At 44.2% G+C, this 20,937-nt stretch overlaps 1 protein-coding gene across 4 annotated transcripts in view; it reads left to right on the top strand.

Moving 5' to 3' along the window:
* The first annotated feature begins 1,023 nt into the window (after positions 1 to 1,023).
* The window catches only part of ntn2 (netrin 2), a 44,070-nt gene continuing 24,156 nt past the window's right edge, over positions 1,024 to 20,937 (top strand). Inside the window, exons 1-2 of one of the 4 annotated variants that reach the window (XM_085284313.1) lie at positions 1,024 to 1,459; positions 13,805 to 15,059. In XM_085284313.1, the coding sequence (XP_085140439.1) occupies positions 14,009 to 15,059 (1,051 nt within the window). In that variant the 5' untranslated portion in view covers positions 1,024 to 1,459; positions 13,805 to 14,008. Of the gene's footprint in view, positions 1,460 to 3,679; positions 3,973 to 4,233; positions 4,328 to 8,349; positions 8,474 to 13,804; positions 15,060 to 20,937 lie in introns of those variants that run through there. The other 3 variants (XM_085284314.1, XM_085284316.1, XM_085284317.1) reach the window with 3 other exon arrangements.

Below are 20,937 nucleotides of genomic sequence, written 5' to 3'. Positions count from 1 at the left end.
CTACAGATATTAAAATGTCAGCGACAGCTCATAAGTTCTGCATGTTAAAAAGTTTCTTACGCCCACATTTTCTTCTATAGGCCAGCAGGGGTGAACTCCTCAGGTCCTTAGTAAACAGTTTCCTATGTCCTATATTTAAATTTAAAGTATTAATAAATGCAACGTTATGTTCATTTTTATAAATTGTCATCTTCTTGTGTATCCAGCAGAATGATAAAGCTTTGTGGGGCCTAACTTGTGATTGATAACTTATAGTATGAGCAAAGAGTTCCCCTCTGTGCTCATGACGTCTGCTTTTAAAAACTAACAGTGAGAACGCTCACCTCAAGGATTAAAAAATAAGACTTTGCAAATCAGTCAGTGCTAACAGAGTGACTTTATCTGTGATTAAGTGCCAACAGAAGATTTCATTACATTCTGGTGAGTTTCCTTGTGTAGCTATAGTGAAAAAAAGATGGGAAAAGCAGTAAATGAAAAACAAATAATCCAAACAATCAAATAATATGTGATCTGTTTAATTCAACAACTTATCTGAACCTATAACACAGCAAAAAGAAATCCCGACATGAAATGATAGTATTTTTTCTTTGTGTATTTTACTTTATTTCAGCTGTGAGCTACAGACTTAAAAAATGTGTCATCACGCTGAAATCTGTTTGATTAGTCAAAAACGTTAATAATGATGATCGGTACTGTGTTAGTTCATATATAACGCTGCTTACTTGGGTAACCGAACGAAACAGCCCTAATCTTAACAGTAACACTTGTTTTCATGCTAAGGCATACATGTCTCCACGGTGGCCACGCCAGCTGATCCAGTAATATCGTGGAAATGCTCTCTTGCTTACTGCCATACAAACAACCACGAATCTTTTTTTTGTCTCAGAAAATCTGAGGCTGATAAAACGTCAACAAAGGTGCACCTGGTGGAAATCCACTCAACTCACCAGCTTAATTAGTGACATGACTGGGTATCATTTTCACGTTATCTTGCTCTGAGGCAATGCAGAGCCGCCACTAGAACCCCGTGATAAGGAAAATGTTCAGTACTATAGCGCCACCTAAGTGTGAGTTGCATTTATGTACTTTGGGGCAGATTTTTTTTTTTTTTTTTTTTTTTTTTTTAAGGCACAGGTTATTAGTCTGACTGAGTATTACACGGTATTCGCCACAAGAGGGAGGCCCGTCTCCACTGAAAGCCAATTGGGGGTTTCCCCTCTGGATAAGGTAAGCATCTCTCCTTGCGCCCGACAGCAGGGGTGCCAAAAAATGAAGCGAGGAAACAGTCGGAGGCTGACATTTTCTCCAGGGTGTCCGCCACAGGGAACCTAGTGCCGAGAGCCCCCGGGCTTGGAACAGACAGACGGGGTTGTTTTGCAGACACAATCAGCAGACTGATCCAAGTGCAACAACTAAAGGACCGAGGAGAGCTCCCCGCTTGAATCCCATCTGACAGCAAGTGAGTGTGTTGCCTGTTGTTAGTCTTGCTTTCTTTCATTCTGTCTTTAACGCAGTCCAGCCTCTCCCACTTGTAACTGCAGAGATAATCTACCTAGATTACTGGCTGGATGGTGGAGCTCCTTTATTTCACAGGAATGCGTCAAAATTGTCCCCTCTCTCAAATAAAACGCGTGAACGTGGACTGCACTGCCCCCGTGTAAACAGAAACGCTGGCAGCAAAATGCCCCTACTTGTTTTTTTTCCTCCTTTTAACAAACCAAAGAGTTTGAGTATTTTGTGTTTCGGACAGTTTGTTGGATCAATTGATGAAGGCCTGCTGTGTTTGTGTCAGCTTCTCTCCATTTGCTGCCCTACTTTCTCAAACGTTTAGCACTAAACTCAAGTATTTTAATTCAAAACACTGGAGAATATTTGAAGCGCCTGTATCGATGTTCAATCTGCAAATCTGAGAGATTTTAATAAGACTGGGATAGAAATGCATCCGAAATATTAAGATTTACTACAAGATCCCATTTAGAAGCTTAACTCTTGGAGAGTTATTTGGAAAGAGTGGAGACAAACCACCTGAGATTAAGAACTAAATTGCTCTTATATAAATAAAGTATTAATCGCTGAACAAAAGGAGTCAGATAAACCTTTGTGTTTTAAGTTTTCTGGAAGCAAATCGAAAAATCCCAATATTCTGTCTCCACTGCACGGCTCCCCTGTATGCTTGCCCTTGCTCGTCACTTACTTTCATCAGACTTCATTAATTTTAGCCCACTTTCTGAGCCGTTTTCCCCTTTGTGTTTAAATCCATTAACTGATTTGAGTAATTTCCTTTCCCCCCCTCTCCGTGTCTCATTGTGTTCACTGATACTGTTAATTAGTATTGGCTGCAGGTGTGCTCCGTGGGCGTAGCGCATGCGCACGGGGTTGGGGGTTAATGCCTATTAATTTTAATTATCCGCGGCTTTGAATTCGTGTTTGAACGGTCTTTGTTTGAGATGAATTACTGGATGAAGGCAGGGCGGTTCCGGGCCCGGGCCAGGCCAAGCTGGGCCATGCTGTTCCCCCCAGAGGATGGTACAGTAAATCGCCTACAGGAGGAATGTTGATCAGCTTACAGCGGGCCAGGAGGTTCTCGGGATTTGATCGACCGCGATACTAATGACCGGCCTACCCACCGGTAGGCAGGCTGCACCTGCAATAACACGTAGAGCAACACGCGAGCTGTCGCCTATAAATTACCTGGAATTATGAAGTGAACTGCGGCCCGTCCTCGCGGTTCTGCCGGGCTGGTTTTACACGTGTGACAAGTTATCCTCTGTGCTTACATTAAATGAACTCTGCCCAAAAGTCCCGACACGGCCTATTTTATTTGGCCGTTTTGTGATAAACGTCAGCGGCTCTAATTGCCGTTACCTACGTCTGCGATACCTGCTTTAATTCTCAAATCCCCGAAAATCCATTTGCTCCCCCAGTGCGCCTTTGGGCACGCGCTCCCCAGACGGGCTGTATAAAATTGCCAGCACTCATCACGACAGACCGCATGCTCTTTAAAGTCACATGAAGGCAGTTAATGAGTTAATGCGATGCTGTCATAGCCGAGGGCGCAGGTCCACATTTTCTCTGCCAGAACGAGCCTCTTTTTACACAAGCGCACAACAGGCAGTCCTGGTGTGTTTGATTCCATGTTACTATTATTAATAAAGGGGGGGAAAGTCGGTTCCTCGACGCAAATAAATCCCGCGTGTGCTGGACTATTATTGGGATTAATAAGTCACAACATTCTGCATCTGCCTCTTGTTTGTTTGGCCCCCGCTAACCCCTGACTCTGTTTCAACAGGTTCAGCGTTGTGCGCTCATTACGACCTCCATATGGCTGCCTGTGAAAACAGCCCGGCACGTAGCGTTCAGAGCAGGCAGCAGAGTAACTGCCGGTCCGTAAAGTGGCGGAGATGTATTTGTTGTAAAAGTGAGACCGTGGAATGAAATCAAATGATATAAGTAGTGTTTTTCTTCGCGCATATTTATTTCTTTTATTAATTGGGCGCCTCTTCAAATTACAGGAAAAATTAAACTTAAGTTATCCAAATACTGTGCGCTATTGGATATGCAGATCTCTCTCTCACACACACACACCCTCACTCTCTCTCACCCTCACTCTCTCTCTCGGGTGCGCTCTTTCTCTCTTGGTTTTGGGGGAAATCTGGGTTTGATTTTAACGGGGAGTAGCCTAACCCGGGCTCTCTTTACATATGGATGTACTGGACGCTCTTCAGTCGCTCTGAGCTTCGGACGGGGATGAGTTCGGTGGTTCATCTCTCCTCCCGCCGCTATCTTCTCACTTGTGCTTAACTATTTTTTAAAAGGAGACGAACGTGAGAAAGTACGCCTCACTTTTTTCCCCTCGTTTGGAGAGGACGGTTTTTGACGGAGCACGAAACTTGATGCTAAGGTGGATCTCTCGCTTGTAGGACGTCTTTTAAAAGTACTAAGTCAGCGGCTCTACCGTCTTGTGACACTGGGGTAAGTTTATAATTTGCGGCTCACCGTGCCTGTTTGTTCCACACACCCGGCGTGTGCGCGTCTCTGCGGAGAGCAGATCTCAATTTTACGCACCGCTTATTTTCCTAGTAAGTGACTCACGGCGCTCGCTGTGACGGGCTGTCCAAACCTGCTATTTGTTTTAAACGCAGGCAATGACTGTTATTACCGCATTACAGACTGAGGTCGTGTAAGTTTCGGGTTGCTGAATCACCGGGACGCGCTGGATCAGAGCGGCGGACATCACGAACAGGTGTCAGCCTCCACGGTTTACACCTGGCCCACGTGTCGCCGCAAAGGAAAAACAACAATGTCAGCCCGTGCCGAGGTGCAAGAGGTGAGCTATATGAAAGCCAGCTTGCATGCAACAGCTTCCAGGTTCGGGCACTGGCGCGTAATCGGTGCATTGGCCGCTTCTAATATTACCCCCTTTTCCGTTCGACGCCACCACGTGCAACTTGTGGTTTAAAAAAAAAAGGGACATTTATGCATTAAAAATGTTTAAATTAAGACACAGTAGCTCGTTTGGAGAAATAACTTGTCTTTATTATTAAAGGTCAGGAAAATCTGTCTAAATCAGGGTTGGCAAACATAAGTCCCAGGGGCAAGAATCGGCCGCCCAAGACTCCAATCCGGCCCACTTGATGGAAAATGTGTAGGAGGACATGAATATATGACTTTTGACCGTCCTTTTACAAGTTTTGAAGCCTTTTTTTTTTTTTTTTTTTTTTTTACTGATCCAGACCTTCCCCATTACCATTCATACTACCCCAAAGTAAATAAATAATAGATTTCTATCATTTTAAACATTACTGCTACACAGAATTTAAGCCCAAAGAGTTGTGCTGACAGATTTCATACATTTACTGCAGCAGCATTTCTTTATCATTTAGAAATGCTGTTGAAATTTGACTTTCTTTTTTTTATATTAAAATCTCTCTGGGTTTAAATGTGTAGTTAAGCTTCTGCACACTGACAGAAAGGGGAGTTTCACTGGTACGGCCCACATAAGATCAAAGTAACGTGTATGTGGTCCGTGATGTAAAATTAATTTGATACCTGTGCTCTAAACTCTAAATAGCAAATGATGATAATACATTTTTGCACTTAAGTCCACTTCCTGTCAGGGTGTGATGGGGAAACAATAGCCTTTACAATACTGATGAGGTTCACCCTCCCCGAGCTCATCCACTTCTCTGCTCTCAAGCAGGTACAAGCCTGGAAGCGAAAGCGAGAATCCCATACCGATGGCTTATCTTAACTGCTTCAATAGACTTAAAGTATCCCCCTATTGCGCTCTGAAACAGTGTCAGCCACTTGACCTACTTCTCACTCTCGCCGCAAACGCCTGGAATCGGTGCACGATGAGGGCCTCTGAAACCTTGCCGCTCGCCAAGGTCAGAAAGAATGTGAAATGTCAAGTCGAAGCCAGAGGAAAGCAGGGGGAGTTTAATGCATCTGAAGCGAAGGGCTGTTCATCTGGAGTGCAGCCACTGCTTCCCTGTTTTTGCAAATTAATCATCATTATTTAATTGCATCACACCCTGCTTCCATCAGTGACAGAGCGAGGGAGGTAGAGCCAGGAGCAGCTGAAGGCACATGATGTGGAGGCTAATCCAGAGCAACATAGTGCAGATTTTTATTAACTCCTTAAAGTGCGGCTGAATGGGGATGGTTAAAGCTGCAGTAACATAAGCAGACTGTTTTCTTCTGCCTTGAAGAGCAGGATTCCTCTGGATCTTGGCTCCGTCCACCTGAGCGAGTAAAGTCAACACTTCCACTATATTTTTCCTTCTGTGGCTTCAGCAGTTTGACGAGAGCGGGAAAGTAATGCTATATCTGTTTCTCCTAGTCGCATACACTGCTCTGTTTTTACTGTGTGTAACTTCATCCCCCTTGAGTCGAGCATTCGAATAAACTGTGCAGGCTGATTAATTAATAAGGTCTGCTCAACCACGAGCCTGTGGGAGAGGCTATCATTGAACTCACGATGCAGCTGTTTGTCAGGAGCTACCATATCAGATTCTGGTAGCTACAGGGATAAAACACAAGATCCAAGAATTAGAGTTTGATTTCAATCCATGAAGAATTGATATATTCTGTTTCCAATCTTGCATTTATATGCAGCGCATGAGCTGAATGTGGTGTGACAGAGTACCCACATTACATGCACTCACTCAGGCAGCATCTGTCTCCACTTCAGAGGTGAGAATGAAGTTGAAATACTATCTTGACTGCTGACTGAATTGCCTGTGTGATATCTCTCTGAGTGACAAATTAGGTGTTTGTACTTGCTTACCTTCTCTGTTAAAATACCCATCATTCATCAGCGTGATACCCAAGATGGCTCTCGCTGTGGGAAGAGGACCCAGAGGCAGAGATTCACATTTTATCCCACCACTTCCTGCACCAGCAAACGCTAGGCCTGCGTTTGCTAGCTGCAGATTTCATCCAGATGCAGTGTGTGTGTGTGTGTGTGTGTGTGTGTGTGTGTGTGTGTGTGTGTGTGTGTGTGTGTGTGTGTGTGTGTGTGTGTGTGTGTGTGGTCCACATGCGTATATCTGGCCCCACTTATTTCCTATCAGTATACTTATCTGACTTGGATACACACAGACACATCCATAGTGATGGAAAAGTGTTAGTGCCTTTACACTATGACCTCTGACCTGTGGGCAACTCCCCTACAGAAATCCCCCTGGGGTGTAGTAACATCGCCCTCAAGGGAGAATGAATAAAGATGGAGAGGAAAGAACAGGAAGAGGTGAAGCAGGCTTGTCTGAGTCACAAGCTTTGGCATCCGATAAAGTGTCTTGTAAATACAACTTGTTTGTCAAGGAGTGTGTTTAATGAACGCAACCTTCGGAGTATTTCAAGGACTTAATAAAACGATTTGCACCCCCTTTGGAGTTCAAAGTAGGTCCGTGCTTTTGGCTGTGGTGGGGTAGAGGTTGCTCTTATGCAATGGAAAAAAAAAAAAAGAGGAAAAGAGACCGTTTTTCCTGTTAGGGGGGCTTTTGGGAAAACCGCGGCTCTGCCTACCGCAGCCAACCTTCAAAGGGTTTTAAAGGAGCGTTCACCTCTCTTCTCCTTAAATCCTTCCATGCCTCTGAACGAGTTACTTCCTCTCATACCCAGAAACGGCTCACCTGCCTCTCAAGCTGCGGTCTGGGTTGTGCTTATGTCCATGGGAAATGTTCCGTAGGGCAGCCCTCCAGTCCAACCGCTTCCTGAAAACACCACACTTTGGGAAGTTCAGCATTTCTCACATGTCTGTATTATCGCTGTAATCCTGCTACTTGATAGCTTTCATCCAGTGTTAAAGGAATTTGTTAGTCTGCCCGCCATCGTGGTCCGAGGATATCATCCATCTTTTTCGCTCTCTCTCTCTCTCAAGCTCATCTTGACAGCACATGTAGGGGAAATATTTCTTGTATTTGAAAACAGATCACAGCGTGACATAGGTGGCTATAAATTTTTGGACGCCGGTCCTTGTACTCCAAACTTTTACCCTGTCAGCTAAAAATCCAGAAGAAAAGTTTTTCCTCGTGGGAGCTTCATGGAGATTTTTTTTTTTTTTTTTCAAGAAAATAGTTCCACATCCTGTAACGCAACATACTTATGTTCAGAATGATCCATGATCCATTTGGCTGTGACTCAAATAGATTCAGAGTTTGTAACTGCTAACTCACATACTTTATTTTGCAGTGTGATTTAAGGTTGAGCTTTCTGTAGGATTTAGTCTTAAAATCAGTTATTTTACCACAGATGTTTGGTTTGTGTCACTGACTAAATGTTTTTTTAAAAAAAGGTCAAAACTAAAAAAGAAATTATTTAAATGCATCATATTTTATTATATTTTTTTAACTGTAGAGCTCATACTCGTCTTCACCCTACTTACTGTGTTTTCTTCTCGCTTTTTATGAGTGCAGTCACATTTAAAAGTGAAGCAGAAAACACATGAGTCGGATGTGTGGAGGCTCTAAGTTGGAAAAACAACTAAAACCAAAGGTCTTGTGTATTCATTTGATGTGTATTTTTGCCTGTTTCTGTTCTCACAGTTTAACCCTCTTTAATCCCGTGTAAATTCATGAGTAATGCCTAAAACTTTCTGTCTGCTCATGTCCTCTCCACTCCCTTACGCTTCTCGTTTTCTCACCGAGAGCAGGCTCACCTCACTGAACCCTCTTTTTAACAGACAAAAATATACAACAAGGTGTCCTATCAGCAGTTTTCGTGACTTTTTGCACTAAATACAAGGATCAGCAGCTCAGTACAGCTTCCCGTCCAGAGTCTGTGAGAGCCGTCTTAACTTCTCTGTCTGTCGTCTCTCCTCCTGTTTGGTTCTGGATCAGGTTCTGTTGATTTAAAGAACTGCTGTCAGACTCGGGGCCGGCGGTGTGGGCTGGGCCAGAGAAGCTGCTGCATTCCTCTGCTGGGCGTTCAGGGTTTCTCCCTGTGGTGTCTCTTTCTGTCAGATAGAAAGGTAGAGAATTTTTTTTTCACTTGGATGTTTTATGATCTTCTGTGGATCTGCCTGCTGCGTCTCAAGCCACACAGACACTTTGAAACGGCTTTGTGTTATCCCAGAAACAGCCAGTACTATCTCATGGACTTTGCTTTAGCTACAGGAGTTTGATATAGCAGTAAGGTGATGGTGAGTAGTTTTGAAGGTTGGAATTGGAGGATTTGTCACATTATATACACACACACACACACACCCTCTGAGGAGACATAAGCAGGCTTTAAAAATTTGTTAGTGATCCCCGTGCTAATGACGCCCTCAGCTGTGAGAGGTTACACCCCTCTTTCCTCAGCCCTCCCCCTGCCTCTTCAGTGCCTAATGAATGCTAGTGAGGTACTCAGACTTTCCTTCACCCTCACGTACTTACACACACACACACCAATGGTAGGATCTTCATGACCGTGGAGATGGACATCATTAAGTGGGATTCAGGCTGATAATATCTGACCCCTGTTACCTGAAACCTGTCAGTCATGTTGATTGGTCTGGACAAGTTTGTTTATCTTTCAGGTGTGTGTGTGTGTGTGTGTGGGTGCAAAGTGGACAGGGATGTGATTCATGATTAATCAGAACTGTCATTTATGGCCGGTTCCATTTTCTCAAATATATAAATTTATGTTATTCTCTCATAAATGGCATCAATTAATAATTTATAGGTGTGGCACAAAAGCTAAAATAAACCTTGTGAAACGTGACTACTTCCTGATATCTGAAATAGAACACTAGTAGTTGATAAATGGATAAGATTGAGGGGATGGAGTAGATGTAGGGGATTCCTGTTGCTTTCCTGTTCAGCGGTGTAATATTCATACAGTGTATCTTTCCATGCTGATAATGAGAATGGAGGTAGCCCTGTTGTTAGCCTATTAAAAATCCCATCATGATTCCAGGCAGCCGGTAATAACCCCATTAGGGATTACTATACAGCAGGCTGGAGGGTTAGCAGGGTACCAATTTGGACCCCAGCTTGCTGTCATCTGAGACGGTCGTCGCAGAAGGCCTCCATTCAGTCCCACTTTGAGTGCAGCCAGCACACCGTCGCTCCAGAACAGCAGGAACGGCTCCCAGTTGGGATACAAAGTGGCTCAGCTGGTCCCTCTCCTATCCTCACCTCCCCTGGCGCCCTCCTCTTCACCCAAGCCAAATAAAGCCTCTCAGCCACTTCTGTTTTCCTAATCTGTGAACTCTGACAGAGGCGCCCACGCTTGAAAGAGAGACAACTCAACATGGGATGATCTCCCGGTGACAGCGAGAAGCTGAAAAAACGTTCCCAGGAATGTCTCCGCTGAAACCACCAGACCACCCTGTCATCTTCCTGTTCTTCTCTTCCTCCCTTTCTCTCTCGTCTGTCTTCCTGGATTTCTGCTCCCTCTATTCGTCGCCCACATCTCTTTAATCTAATTTCCTTTCCCATTGCCCCTCATCATCAGCCTTCCTTAATTGGGCTCACTGGTTTGATTTTTAAACCGCTGGATCTGTTCCGACTGCCAAATGGCCTGAGTAATCTTTAAAAACATGCTATGCAGGGGGAGAGTGAGGGCTTTCACTCTAAAAGCCCCATATTATTTTCATTCTCTCATTTCCAAAGGAGTCTATATTACTAATAAGCAAATAATTTAACACTGCCACAGCCCAGGATTTGGGATCAAAGCATGTTTGCACATTCAGGATTTTCATTGCCGTTATGCCACAGAGGAATGTTGTTGTGACAATTTGCCTAATGTGCAGTTTGTATTTATCACCGCACTTCGACCAGCTAATCATTTTAAAATTACTTCTTTTTTTCTCACTTAAATGATGCCAGTAGGTTTGCAAGCAGGCCAACTTTAACGTGAAATGCAAAAGCGTAGCTATTATAGGAGATCAACATGGGAAGCGATGCATTACCCTCAGGTTAAATGTAACATCTTTACACTCAAATGTAATTAATTAGTGAGCTTGGGCAACGTGGCAGCCAGATTTTCCAACACTTAAACAGAGCCAGGATAACTGCTACACTCACTTGAACGAGAGTGGTTTTAATCATCTCATTTAACTCTTGGCAGGAATCATAATGTAAAAATATTGCATGCATGATTTTATTTTCTCCCACAACAATAAGAATATCTCTTTACTAGAACAATGTAAGCAAATCTGCAAGTCTTTTTGTTTCTCTTTAAAAGCTGCAGCCTCTCCTCGCTAACCCAACATTTCTGTGTGGGATTCGTCGTCTTAATCAGAAAGACGGAGACACTGGACTGCAGCTGTTGCTACTTGAACCACATTTAATGAGAGGCTAAATCTTTCCCACTGAGGGGAAGTCGTAGCTTGTTAAACACACGGCCAAAGCTATAGGCAGATAACTTTTTGCTGAAAGAGATTCTTAGTATTTAAAAGGTCAACCTGCTACACCTCAGTGCTGATGTCATAGCAGAGATTAAAAATACCAAAAGGCTGATTTTAGTGGAAGTGAGATAAGTCTCTCGTGCATGCTGGCAACTGTTTCGGAGGGCGGACTGAGTGGAATTAAACAGCCGTGTCACTGTACCGTCTCTGTTTAACCTACATGCTCGTCTGTCAGACGCGCCTGACAGCACCAGACCCTGCAAGAGTCCCGGCAGGCACATGGGCCGCACCATATTTAGTCATCCAAAGTCCAGACACAGACCCGTGCAGTCCTCTACCTTAATCTGTCTCCCCTCCATTGCACCCTCTCTCAATTTTTATGTCCTTCCCTCAACTCCCTCCCTCCATCTCTGTCACTTTCCCTCTTTCTCCTACTGCTCCCATTCATCTCTGTCCTTGCTTGCCCTCCCTCCAGTCATTTCTGCTTTATCACTGTCGTGCCCCTCACTGTTTCTCTCCTTCCCGTGTCCCTTTCCTTTCTTGCCTACCAAAACTCTTATATATGATTATGCCATCTATTTTTCTTTGGTCTGCTGTCCACCCACCAACTCTTTCTAAACATGCCCATAAAATCTTCAATCCTGTGATAATTTCTAGACCTTTTTCCTATTTTGTTTCCACTCCTATTTCCTCTCTCCTTCAGAGACTCCCCACAGTTTATTTTCCCAGATGAGCATGCCTCTGATGGAAGCCCGGCCTGGATGCTAATGAGTTGCTAATTCTATCGGCCGCCTCTCTGCGCCCTCCCCACTGAGTGTCAAGCCCACCAGCCTTACCATGACCGGTCTTTTGATGGAGTACGTTTGGTTGATGAACTCCCGTCTGTGTAACCACTTTAACCTCCCTGACCGCAGACACATGCAACCTATCTGTGTCCTTATCTATCCTGCCAAGACCTCTTAGTCCAGTCATTAATGAGCAGACCCATCCTCTCAATCCACTGTGCATAGTGTAAGAGGAAATGTGTTGTTTTTATTCTTATGCTGAGGTCTTTAACTTGCCAAGAAGATTATTTCTGAATGTCTGCTTCACATCTCAGATGTGTTAGGTTGTATTTCCCTATACTCACATATAGGGAACTTCCCACTATATCACTTTATACTAAATCCTACAACTTATGCTGTCATGTCCCAAAAGTTCTCTGTAATTTTTCTGAACTTTTTATTTGAAGTTGTGATGCATACATACAGTAGGTACAGAAGGACAACAGAGTACGATTGCACCTCAAACTATGTAATTTCACATTAAGATAGGGGCATTCGGATACTCTATAATACAGCCCACAACCCTTTTACAATACTGTGTAGATACTGCATTTCCCTTATGACATTGTATGTTTAAATAGAAAAACACCTGTATGATATTTTATCTCCTTTCCTTTCAAATACTCCAAATGTACCTGTTACTTTAAAATTATTAACAGCATACTTTTCTTCTTTTCTTTAAGAGTGAAAACTGTATCCAATGTTCTCCTGCATGTATCCATAACACACACATACTGAAAATAAAAAAACCTAAACCTAAAAAAATTACCTGCTTAATGTTGCTAAAATTAACACCACACAGGTTACACTCTGTAATGCGTGACAGAGATTGATATCGATATTCATCACATTAATTTTTCTAAGCATCTGAATTTATGCTTGACAATCAGCTGAATGGTGTTTAAGCACAGAAGAGGCATCCTATTTATTAGGACACGTGGGTGTTATTTTTTGTTTTTGTTTTTTTTGAGGATTTCTATGGACAAAATCCACAAAAATTGACTTTTTTTTTTTTTTTTTTTTGATTGGCCACAGATGAAGCTTTTTGTTCTACAAAGATGAAGAACGATTCTGTAGTATAAGAAAGAGTGTGGGGGTAGAAGGAGGTGGGTGTGATGCATTGTAATTGAATTCAAACGGTTGAGGTACCTTCCCAACCCCTCCGCTGTCACTTTTAAAATGAGGCTCTTCTAGACTTGACATCCAGGGAAGTAAAAAGGGGATTAAGGAAGAAGAAACCTCAGGCCATATACATCTCTTTCTATTGTCTGCTTTCTTTGCTCTGGGGCTTTTTCTCCTTGTGCCCCTCGATCTTTCTCGGGGACCAAGAGGCCTCTCGTCAAGCACTCAGCTTATGAAAGAAGCCAGCCAGGTACCTGTCTTGACCCATAGATTTAGTCTGTGAGACACTGAGGCCTTTCTAAGTTCTTTTAAAGTGGAGTTCATTTCTCAAATACCCATCACTTTTGGTGAATTTTCTGGTTCAGCGAATAAACACAATGCTGCCTTCTTTGCGGTCAGCACTGTGTCACAATAGCGTTGCAACGGTTGATTTCCTGTAAAATTCCTCAAAAATTAGCAAGTAACTACAGCCTGGCCTTCGTATGTAGAATCCACCCCCCGTCTTTTTCTTTTTTTTTTCCCTTCTAGGACCAGCGCTTGCAGCAGTGCTTTGACCAGGGTCACACACGGTTCACTGCTCTGCCGCACCACCAGGGATTATGGGGTGACTTCTGCCATGCTGCTCAAGCATGACCAGAAGGCTTGGCCAGTTTTGACCTGAATAGCGTAGGACTCGAGTAGTGAATGAGAGGCCGGCATTGAAATTCAGGATGCAGCTACTTGCAGTCACTTATGTCTCTCTTTAAATGGTCACATTCTCTCTCTCGGGCCCCTCATCTGTCTGATCCTTTGACAGGCTTTCAGTCAATGAAAACATTCACTTGTGGCCGTACAATGTAAAAGATTTTATTTAATTTCCTTTATAAGGGGAAGTATAATTTGGTTTTAAAGATACGCAACATTGGGTTTTTTGTTTGCTTGTTTTTTATGCAGTACATCAATGCCACTTTCCATTTTCTATCCTGTTATGGTAAAATATGTCGATGACATTGACCCTTGTGTTTATTTCTCTCTCTTACAGGAAAGGCTCTGGTCAGCCTGAAGCGAAGGGTCACTGAGCTCAGACACTCTTCTTCCACTGACTCACAAATTACACACTCACGGGGGGGGAGTCACACACTGACACATCAGTGCAACGACGCAGACACTCAGTTTACACACTTGGGCAAACACACATACCCTCATCCTTGCACATAGACATCCAAACACAGGCCCCTTGAGCAGGATGAGGGAACCTTGGAGGTACCTGCTGGGCCTGTGCCTCCTGGCATGCTCAACCTTCACCCACAGTGCCGCTAATCCCTTCACAGGACAGCAGACTCCTCCAGACCCCTGCTATGATGACACCGGTGCAGCACGCCGGTGTATCCCTGAGTTTATCAATGCTGCCTTCGGCAAGGAGGTGATGGTTTCCAGCGTGTGTGGCCGACCTCCCTCCCGTTCCTGTAGCGTGGTGGAGCGGGGCGACGAGCGGCCTTCTGTACGCACGTGCCAAATCTGTGACGCAGCCGACCCTCGCCGTGCCCACCCGGCTTCCTACCTCACCGACCTCAACTCGGCCCACAACCTCACCTGCTGGCAGTCGGAGAATCTGAACACCTCTCCGTACAATGTGACTCTCACCCTTTCGCTGGGTAAAAAATTTGAGATTACCTACGTCAGCCTGCAGTTTTGTTCACCACGACCCGAGTCCCTGGCCATATACAAAAGCATGGACTATGGCAAAAGCTGGATGCCCTACCAGTTCTACTCCTCGCAGTGCCGCCGCATGTACAACCGACCCAACAAAGCAACCATCACCAAGCAGAATGAGCAGGAAGCTCTTTGCACAGATGGTCACACTGACCTTTACCCGCTGTCTGGAGGGCTTATAGCTTTCAGCACTCTGGATGGACGGCCTTCTGGTAAAGATTTTGACAACAGCCCAGTTCTTCAGGACTGGGTCACCGTCACTGATATCCGTGTGGTCTTTAGCCGGCCGCAGATGCCCCGGGAGTTGGTACTAGGGGCCGGAGGCAACACTGGAGGGAGGGATGATGACCCCATGGCAGTGACATCAACACTCCCAACTTATTTCTATGCAGTGGGAGACTTCCAGGTGGGCGGGAGGTGTAAGTGCAACGGCCATGCCTCACGCTGTCTGAAAGACAAGGAAGGTAAACTGGTGTGTGACTGCAAACACAACACGGAGGGACCTGAATGTGACCGCTGCAAGCCCTTTCACTATGACCGACCTTGGCAGAGGGCCAATGCTCGCGAGGCCAATGAATGTCTGCGTAAGTCTCTCTTCTTATCTGTCATCCGTTATGTGCTTTTAACAATGTTTTAGTTTTTCTGCTCTAGATATCTCGTGGATATAATCTGGATATTGCATGGGATCATTACTTCAGGTTGCAGACAATCATAAAAAAGTCTGAATTTGAACAACACTGTGGCGCAAAAATCAGTGCAACAGTGGCTGCATCTAAAGTTCTGATTGCATGTCTTAGCTGAGCAGATGAAAATTAGGAAATGCCTGAAAATTTCAATGTTTGTCTATTTTGTTGCGTCTTTTCACGGCACAGTTATTTTCAGGACGTGAGCTGAACTGAGAGGGCACCAAAAATGATTTTATACAGAAGCAACACAGAGAAAGAGCGAGCTGTAGAAAAGGATAAATATGAGTTGGAAGACCTGTGTTTGACTGTCATAAGAGTAATTAATGATGTTGCCAGAACATTATGTTGTTTATACAGGTGAAGAGTTGTGCGCTGACAACTTTGGCAATGTCTCTCAAAACACAAGCCCATACGTTCCTTTCATTTCTCATCAGCCTCTTGCATTTACTGTTCCAGTAGAGAAAAACAGGGCTACTGCACTCAACTACATCCTGAACTTGTCTATTTAAAAAAGGAAAAAATTGTTTTGCACAAGCAAGTCTAAACAGTGGATGACAACAGCTCGACTCATTGGCACACGGCTACGGCTAAGACTTCCAAGAATGTTATTTGGCAGCGTTTGCCGTCACCTCACGACACACTCAGTAAAAGTCATCCAGACATGCTCTGAAAGCATGCCAAGAAAAATCATGGCAATTTCTGTGGCAATTTTTGTAATGTAAGTAGATTACCTTTGTATAGGATCAGGCCTTTCTATGACACCAATTTTATGGCTGTACAAAGGTCTTGCTTACATGTCACATTAGCGTTTTTATCAGGATTCATCCTCTAATGTGTGGCTGTTTCTTTGGTGGTTACACACAAATATATATATAATTATTATTATTATTATTTTTTTTTTTTTTACAGCGTTCTTCTGTTGGTGTGAATAGACTTACGTTGAACTCAATTCAGGTCAATTTTGCTTGTCATAAAAATGTGTTAGCGTAGCAAAATAAAACCATATTAGAAACCACTGTCCCTGCTTTAACCTTTATGAAATAAAATTACAGCCAGAGAAGGAGGGGGGAGAAACAGGAGCAGAACATTGAAAAACTCAGTATATTTTTCTAACATGTTGTAATTGCCCTGTGAGCTGGCCTGAGTTCATATTTAGCATTGAACAGAGCCAAATCTGTTTAAAGGGGGCAGAGAGTGACAGAGCCAGAGAAGCGAGGCCGTTCTAGCCTTAGACTGGACTTAGAACTGACACGGGAGATTTCAACCTTACTTTTGGCTTTTCCTCCTCGACGCCCTCGCTTTCTCGGCTCACAGATGCAGGCACACATACACCTAACCCCTTTCTGTAACAATATCCTGTCAATCCCTGAGTGATTTCGCCCTCGTACTTTTGCGCACGCCCTCTTTCAAATGTCCCGTAGCCGTTTGTGAAGTGTTACGCCCGCTTTCCGTAGATCTCATCTCTGTGGGATTGATATGTCACTTTTACCCAGAAGTTCTGGCCTAAATAGCCCGGCTCCACGGGCCAACTACGATGACCTAATCCCAGTGTTGATACAGGGCAGTTAAAGGTCTTTGCTAGTCGCACGCTATACCTGATCACACATCCTGATTTGCCAACAAACCAGTCCCAGTTGTCCCTAATTTCACGTTCCACAAGCTTCTTTTTTTTTGCTTTTTTTACAGCCTATTCCACTGGAACCACTTCCAAAATATTCTTAAAGTAGCAGGAGGGCCTTTTAAAGAGGCTTCTCAGTGTATAAATAAAGCCCCTTAAGAAAAAAAAATGCTGCCGTGCCTTGTCGATTTCTCTGCTTGCTTTTCTTTTTGAGACGTTACACAAACTGATTGGGGGGGTAAGAGTGGTAAGTTACATAGTGGAGGAGTCCCTTAGGTGTCATAAGAGGTCCTGGGGTTGTTTGGGTTTGGAGGGAGAGTCTGAAAGGTCACGATCCTCCGTGCAGGGGTGACGGAGTTAAGCTGATTGGGAGGTGGTTTGTGGGTAATGAGGAATTCAGAGTGGGCAGATTTGGAGCCACATCAAAAGCTGTTTTGCACCCTGCCACTGAAGCCGAGTCGGCTCTTGAGAAATTATGTGCCTCTTGGCTGATTTTTTTTTTTTTTTTTAACCCTTTCAAGTTCCTTTTAAATGTTGTGCAAGGTTTTGGTCTTATCGGTCTTGACTTAAATCTTAACATGCACAACGTGAACATCGCCTCCAACAGAACTTGGGTTTTGCTAAATGTTCGACATGCCCCGCACCAGGATTTCTGTCTGTGCTCTTGGCAAACTCGCATAGCGTCTCCAGACACAAGCCATGCGCACACACGCCCATCTGCCGCCTCCCTCTCTATGAATCCTGCCTCGAGACATTGGTTTACAAATCCCTGCTGTAGTAGTCGGAGAGGGCAGCCTCGTAAAGGATTGTGTCTGTTTGTATTGAGGGAGACATGATGGAAAAATCTGTGATTTATCTGCTCGGCGTCCGAGCCACAGGAGAGAATAAGGAAACAGATGGATAAGAGCTATTTGGTTAGTGGTTGTGATGGAGTGTGGGCTTTTCTGCTGGCGTGGCCGGTCTCGTAATGTAAATACTTTATGTTAACTTAAAAATATGAGACACTAGATCATGCCATAAATTGAATCTGCCAAAGTCGCACCGTAAGATGAAGAGCCCTCTTGTGGAGTCAACGACAATGTGACATCCTGAGTAGATGATAATTTATGGTCTCGTAGCTCTCTGTTCTTGGCTGTGTCCACAGCCGTCTCGGCCCTGTTTGGCTGCAACAACAAGCTGCTCTATTCTCCAGCCCTTCCTCTCCCTCATTTGTACTCAACCTGCAGGAAGTCCAGAGCACTGCTGGGACGCTGCGAGCTCGGGGCCAGACACCATCCATCCCCCAGTGGCCCACCGAGCCAGATCTGCTTCCAGTGTTGAGCCAGGCGCGCTGGTATGCATTAAACAGGGAAGTCATTTAAAGACTGATTGAACTGCTGTTTCGTCTGATTTGCCAGAAATGCAGGTGAGCTGCGGTTAGCAGCGAAAGCCGAGTGTTTCTGCTCTGCTGACGTCTTTGGGCATGGTGTTGAATGTTTTGAGTAGGAAATTTGACACACTGGGTCCACGGAGGGAATGAATGATATGGTATTCTTCTTTTTTTCTGCACAAGAGGGTTTAATTTTGAAATTAAACAACCAATCAGTCAAAGACCTTTTCACTGTAGACTCTCGTTATACCTCAGGCCATGTCATCACCTGAAGGAAATCCCACAAATTAGTTATTACCTCTGAAAAAAGTTATTAGCTGTTATATAATATGTAGATGCTATTAGATCATGTCTGCTTCACTAATGAAACAGTGGTCTTATTAAAATGTGACTTTTACAGCGGAAGAGGAAGGAGAAGCAGAACGGACAGATTTTTGCGAGTCTTGTCACAAACCCTCTCAAGCTTTTCAGGGGGCTTGTGGCTTTTTGTGGGCTCAGCTTATGTTTTTTGGAAACTATTAGCTGGAATTAGGGGGACATTGACAGATGGGTTTCTTAGGGAAAGCAGTGTGATCCAGCAGTGGTGTCAAAGCAAGAGGCCGGCCAGCAACACATGCTCAGAACCATTACTCTGATGAAGCTTTCAGAGCTGGAAACTCTGAAAGACCACAGAAGCGCAAATTCGCCGCTTTTTTTTTCCTCTTTTTTTTTTATATCTCTTTTTCCACCTTTTCATTTCTCTCACTGACAAGGGGCAGATGGTTATTCAATCCTTATTAGAATTTCAAAATAGGCCTCCATCCTTTCACAGCACCCCTCCTCCTCGTCCTCCTCCGCCTTCACCTCCGCCAAGGCCAAGCAGAGGTCAGGCCCGCGTTCCAGTCATGGAGCAGATTCATCAAGACACTTTTTAGAAACTTACTTGTTAGAAATGACCTCATTCTTAAACATCCCACACATGAAAGCATGGCACAGTATGCGTGAAGATGCATCAGCGACTGATTTCACAGATGAGCAACGTTTGTGTGCTTTTATTTTGAAATGAAAAGCTAACATCACCAGAGCACTTGGTACCTTAAACTGGTACAACATGGTCAGCTGAACTTTTTTTTTTTTTTTTAATTATTATTATTTTAATCTGACTGTAGAGGCCATTATGAAATGAATCTTAGTAAGATGCTAAATATAGATGGCTAAGGATGTACGTTTGTTCCATTTTCCTAATTTCACTAAGTGACCTCCGCTGCCTTTGCCATGGAGGCAAAGGGGGAAACGATGCTTCAGTTACTTTTGTTTGTATGTGTGCTTGTTGAGGGGGCGTGGGGGTTGGTGAGCAAAAGAAAGTGATTTTTTTTTTTTTTTTTTTTTAAAGAAACCTCCTGTGCTTTCAAATAATTACACAGCCGCAGAATGTTGTTTTTAAAATCATGCCTCTGGGATAGTTAGCGTGAGACACGAGAGTTATGGTATGGCGAGGCCAACAAACATAACATTAGGCCTCTGAATTCTGTTTTGGTGGGGTGCGCGCGCTTTAAGAATTTGAAGCAGGTCCTTTAGGACAGCAGGATTTGGTCACTTTGACTGTAAGCTTTGCTCTTTGCTTTTATTCCCTCTGTCAGTATTGCAGCTTTGGTTCGTGGCCAACCCGCAAGGGACTGATGCAGTTCTCATTCGGCAAAGCCACCCATAAAGGCTTCCTGGCAAGAATGAAGCGCGGTTAAACAAACGTTCAGGACAGCAAAGTGTCAAATAACAGCGCTTAATGTCAGCCGGGTTAGAATGCTGGATGCTCCGCGGCTGCCCGAGGCCAAGGGAGTGCGCGTTAGTGTGCGTACGAATCTCCTCGCGTCTGTGCATGTGTGAGAGCCACATGTAATCTGGAAGTGTGATGTAGCATTTCATCCCGGTGCCAAAGCAAACTGGTGGAGCTGCAGTGTGTGTGCCCACCCTGCTTTCCCAGGCCCACATCAACTCTCACCCACAGATGGTAGCAATCACCTCCTGAGGTGCCCTTCACCTCCAGCGTTGTCTTTGCTCTCTGTCCTCGTTGTAGCACACACTTCAGTGTTCCCTCTTCTGCCTGGACAAACTCACGCCTGCTGTTTTGTATTTCATCTATTTCGCCTCACTGATATCAGCCTCCTCCTTCTATCGCTGAATTCGTCATTTCGTAATGTTTTTCCTCTTCATATGTTGTTGCAAGTGTTTGTGTTCTCTTGCCTGGAAAAAGAAGAAGAAAGAAGTAGTATTTTGGCTGCCAGCCGGTATTGCTGGTGGCAACAAGTTTCAGAGGGTATTAAAAGAAAGTATGTTTTAGTATGAGCTCCCTTTTAACAGGTTTTCATTCATGTCTATACCTGACTCAGACGGTGGGGAAATAGACTGATCTAAGCAATCAGTCGCTGGCATCGTTTGCATTTTGTGTACTGCAATTTGAAGTGAAGTCAAAAGAAGACTGCATCCATCTCCACTGAGGAAGTTCAGCCCATGAATACATCTTACAGACCGGATCTGTAAGTCAGGCTACCTCTGCTTCTCACTGCTGATTTAAACATCACCTTTACGACTCCAAAGCCGCTTCAAATGTTCAGCTATTATTGGGGTTTGAGCCACGGTTCTCCACCATTTCTGCTGTCATCTCTGGCCAAGGTGGTGAATTTTCACAGTATGTTCCATCTGTCACTTTCTATTTCTATTTCTAACCCAAACAGGGCATCTCGTGCAATGCCCAGAGGCTACATCATGCATGTGTGTGCCAAGAGTCAAGGCAAAAAGTAAAAACTGCTGCA

This window comes from Mchenga conophoros, linkage group LG8, assembly GCF_057382185.1.
Source record: "Mchenga conophoros isolate Kocher_MC1m ecotype Shallow Benthic linkage group LG8, M_conophoros_male_GT1.1, whole genome shotgun sequence".
Taxonomy (NCBI): Eukaryota; Metazoa; Chordata; class Actinopteri; order Cichliformes; family Cichlidae; genus Mchenga; species Mchenga conophoros.
Note: the sequence above shows the minus strand (reverse complement) of the source record. Positions and strands in the feature narration are given on the sequence as shown.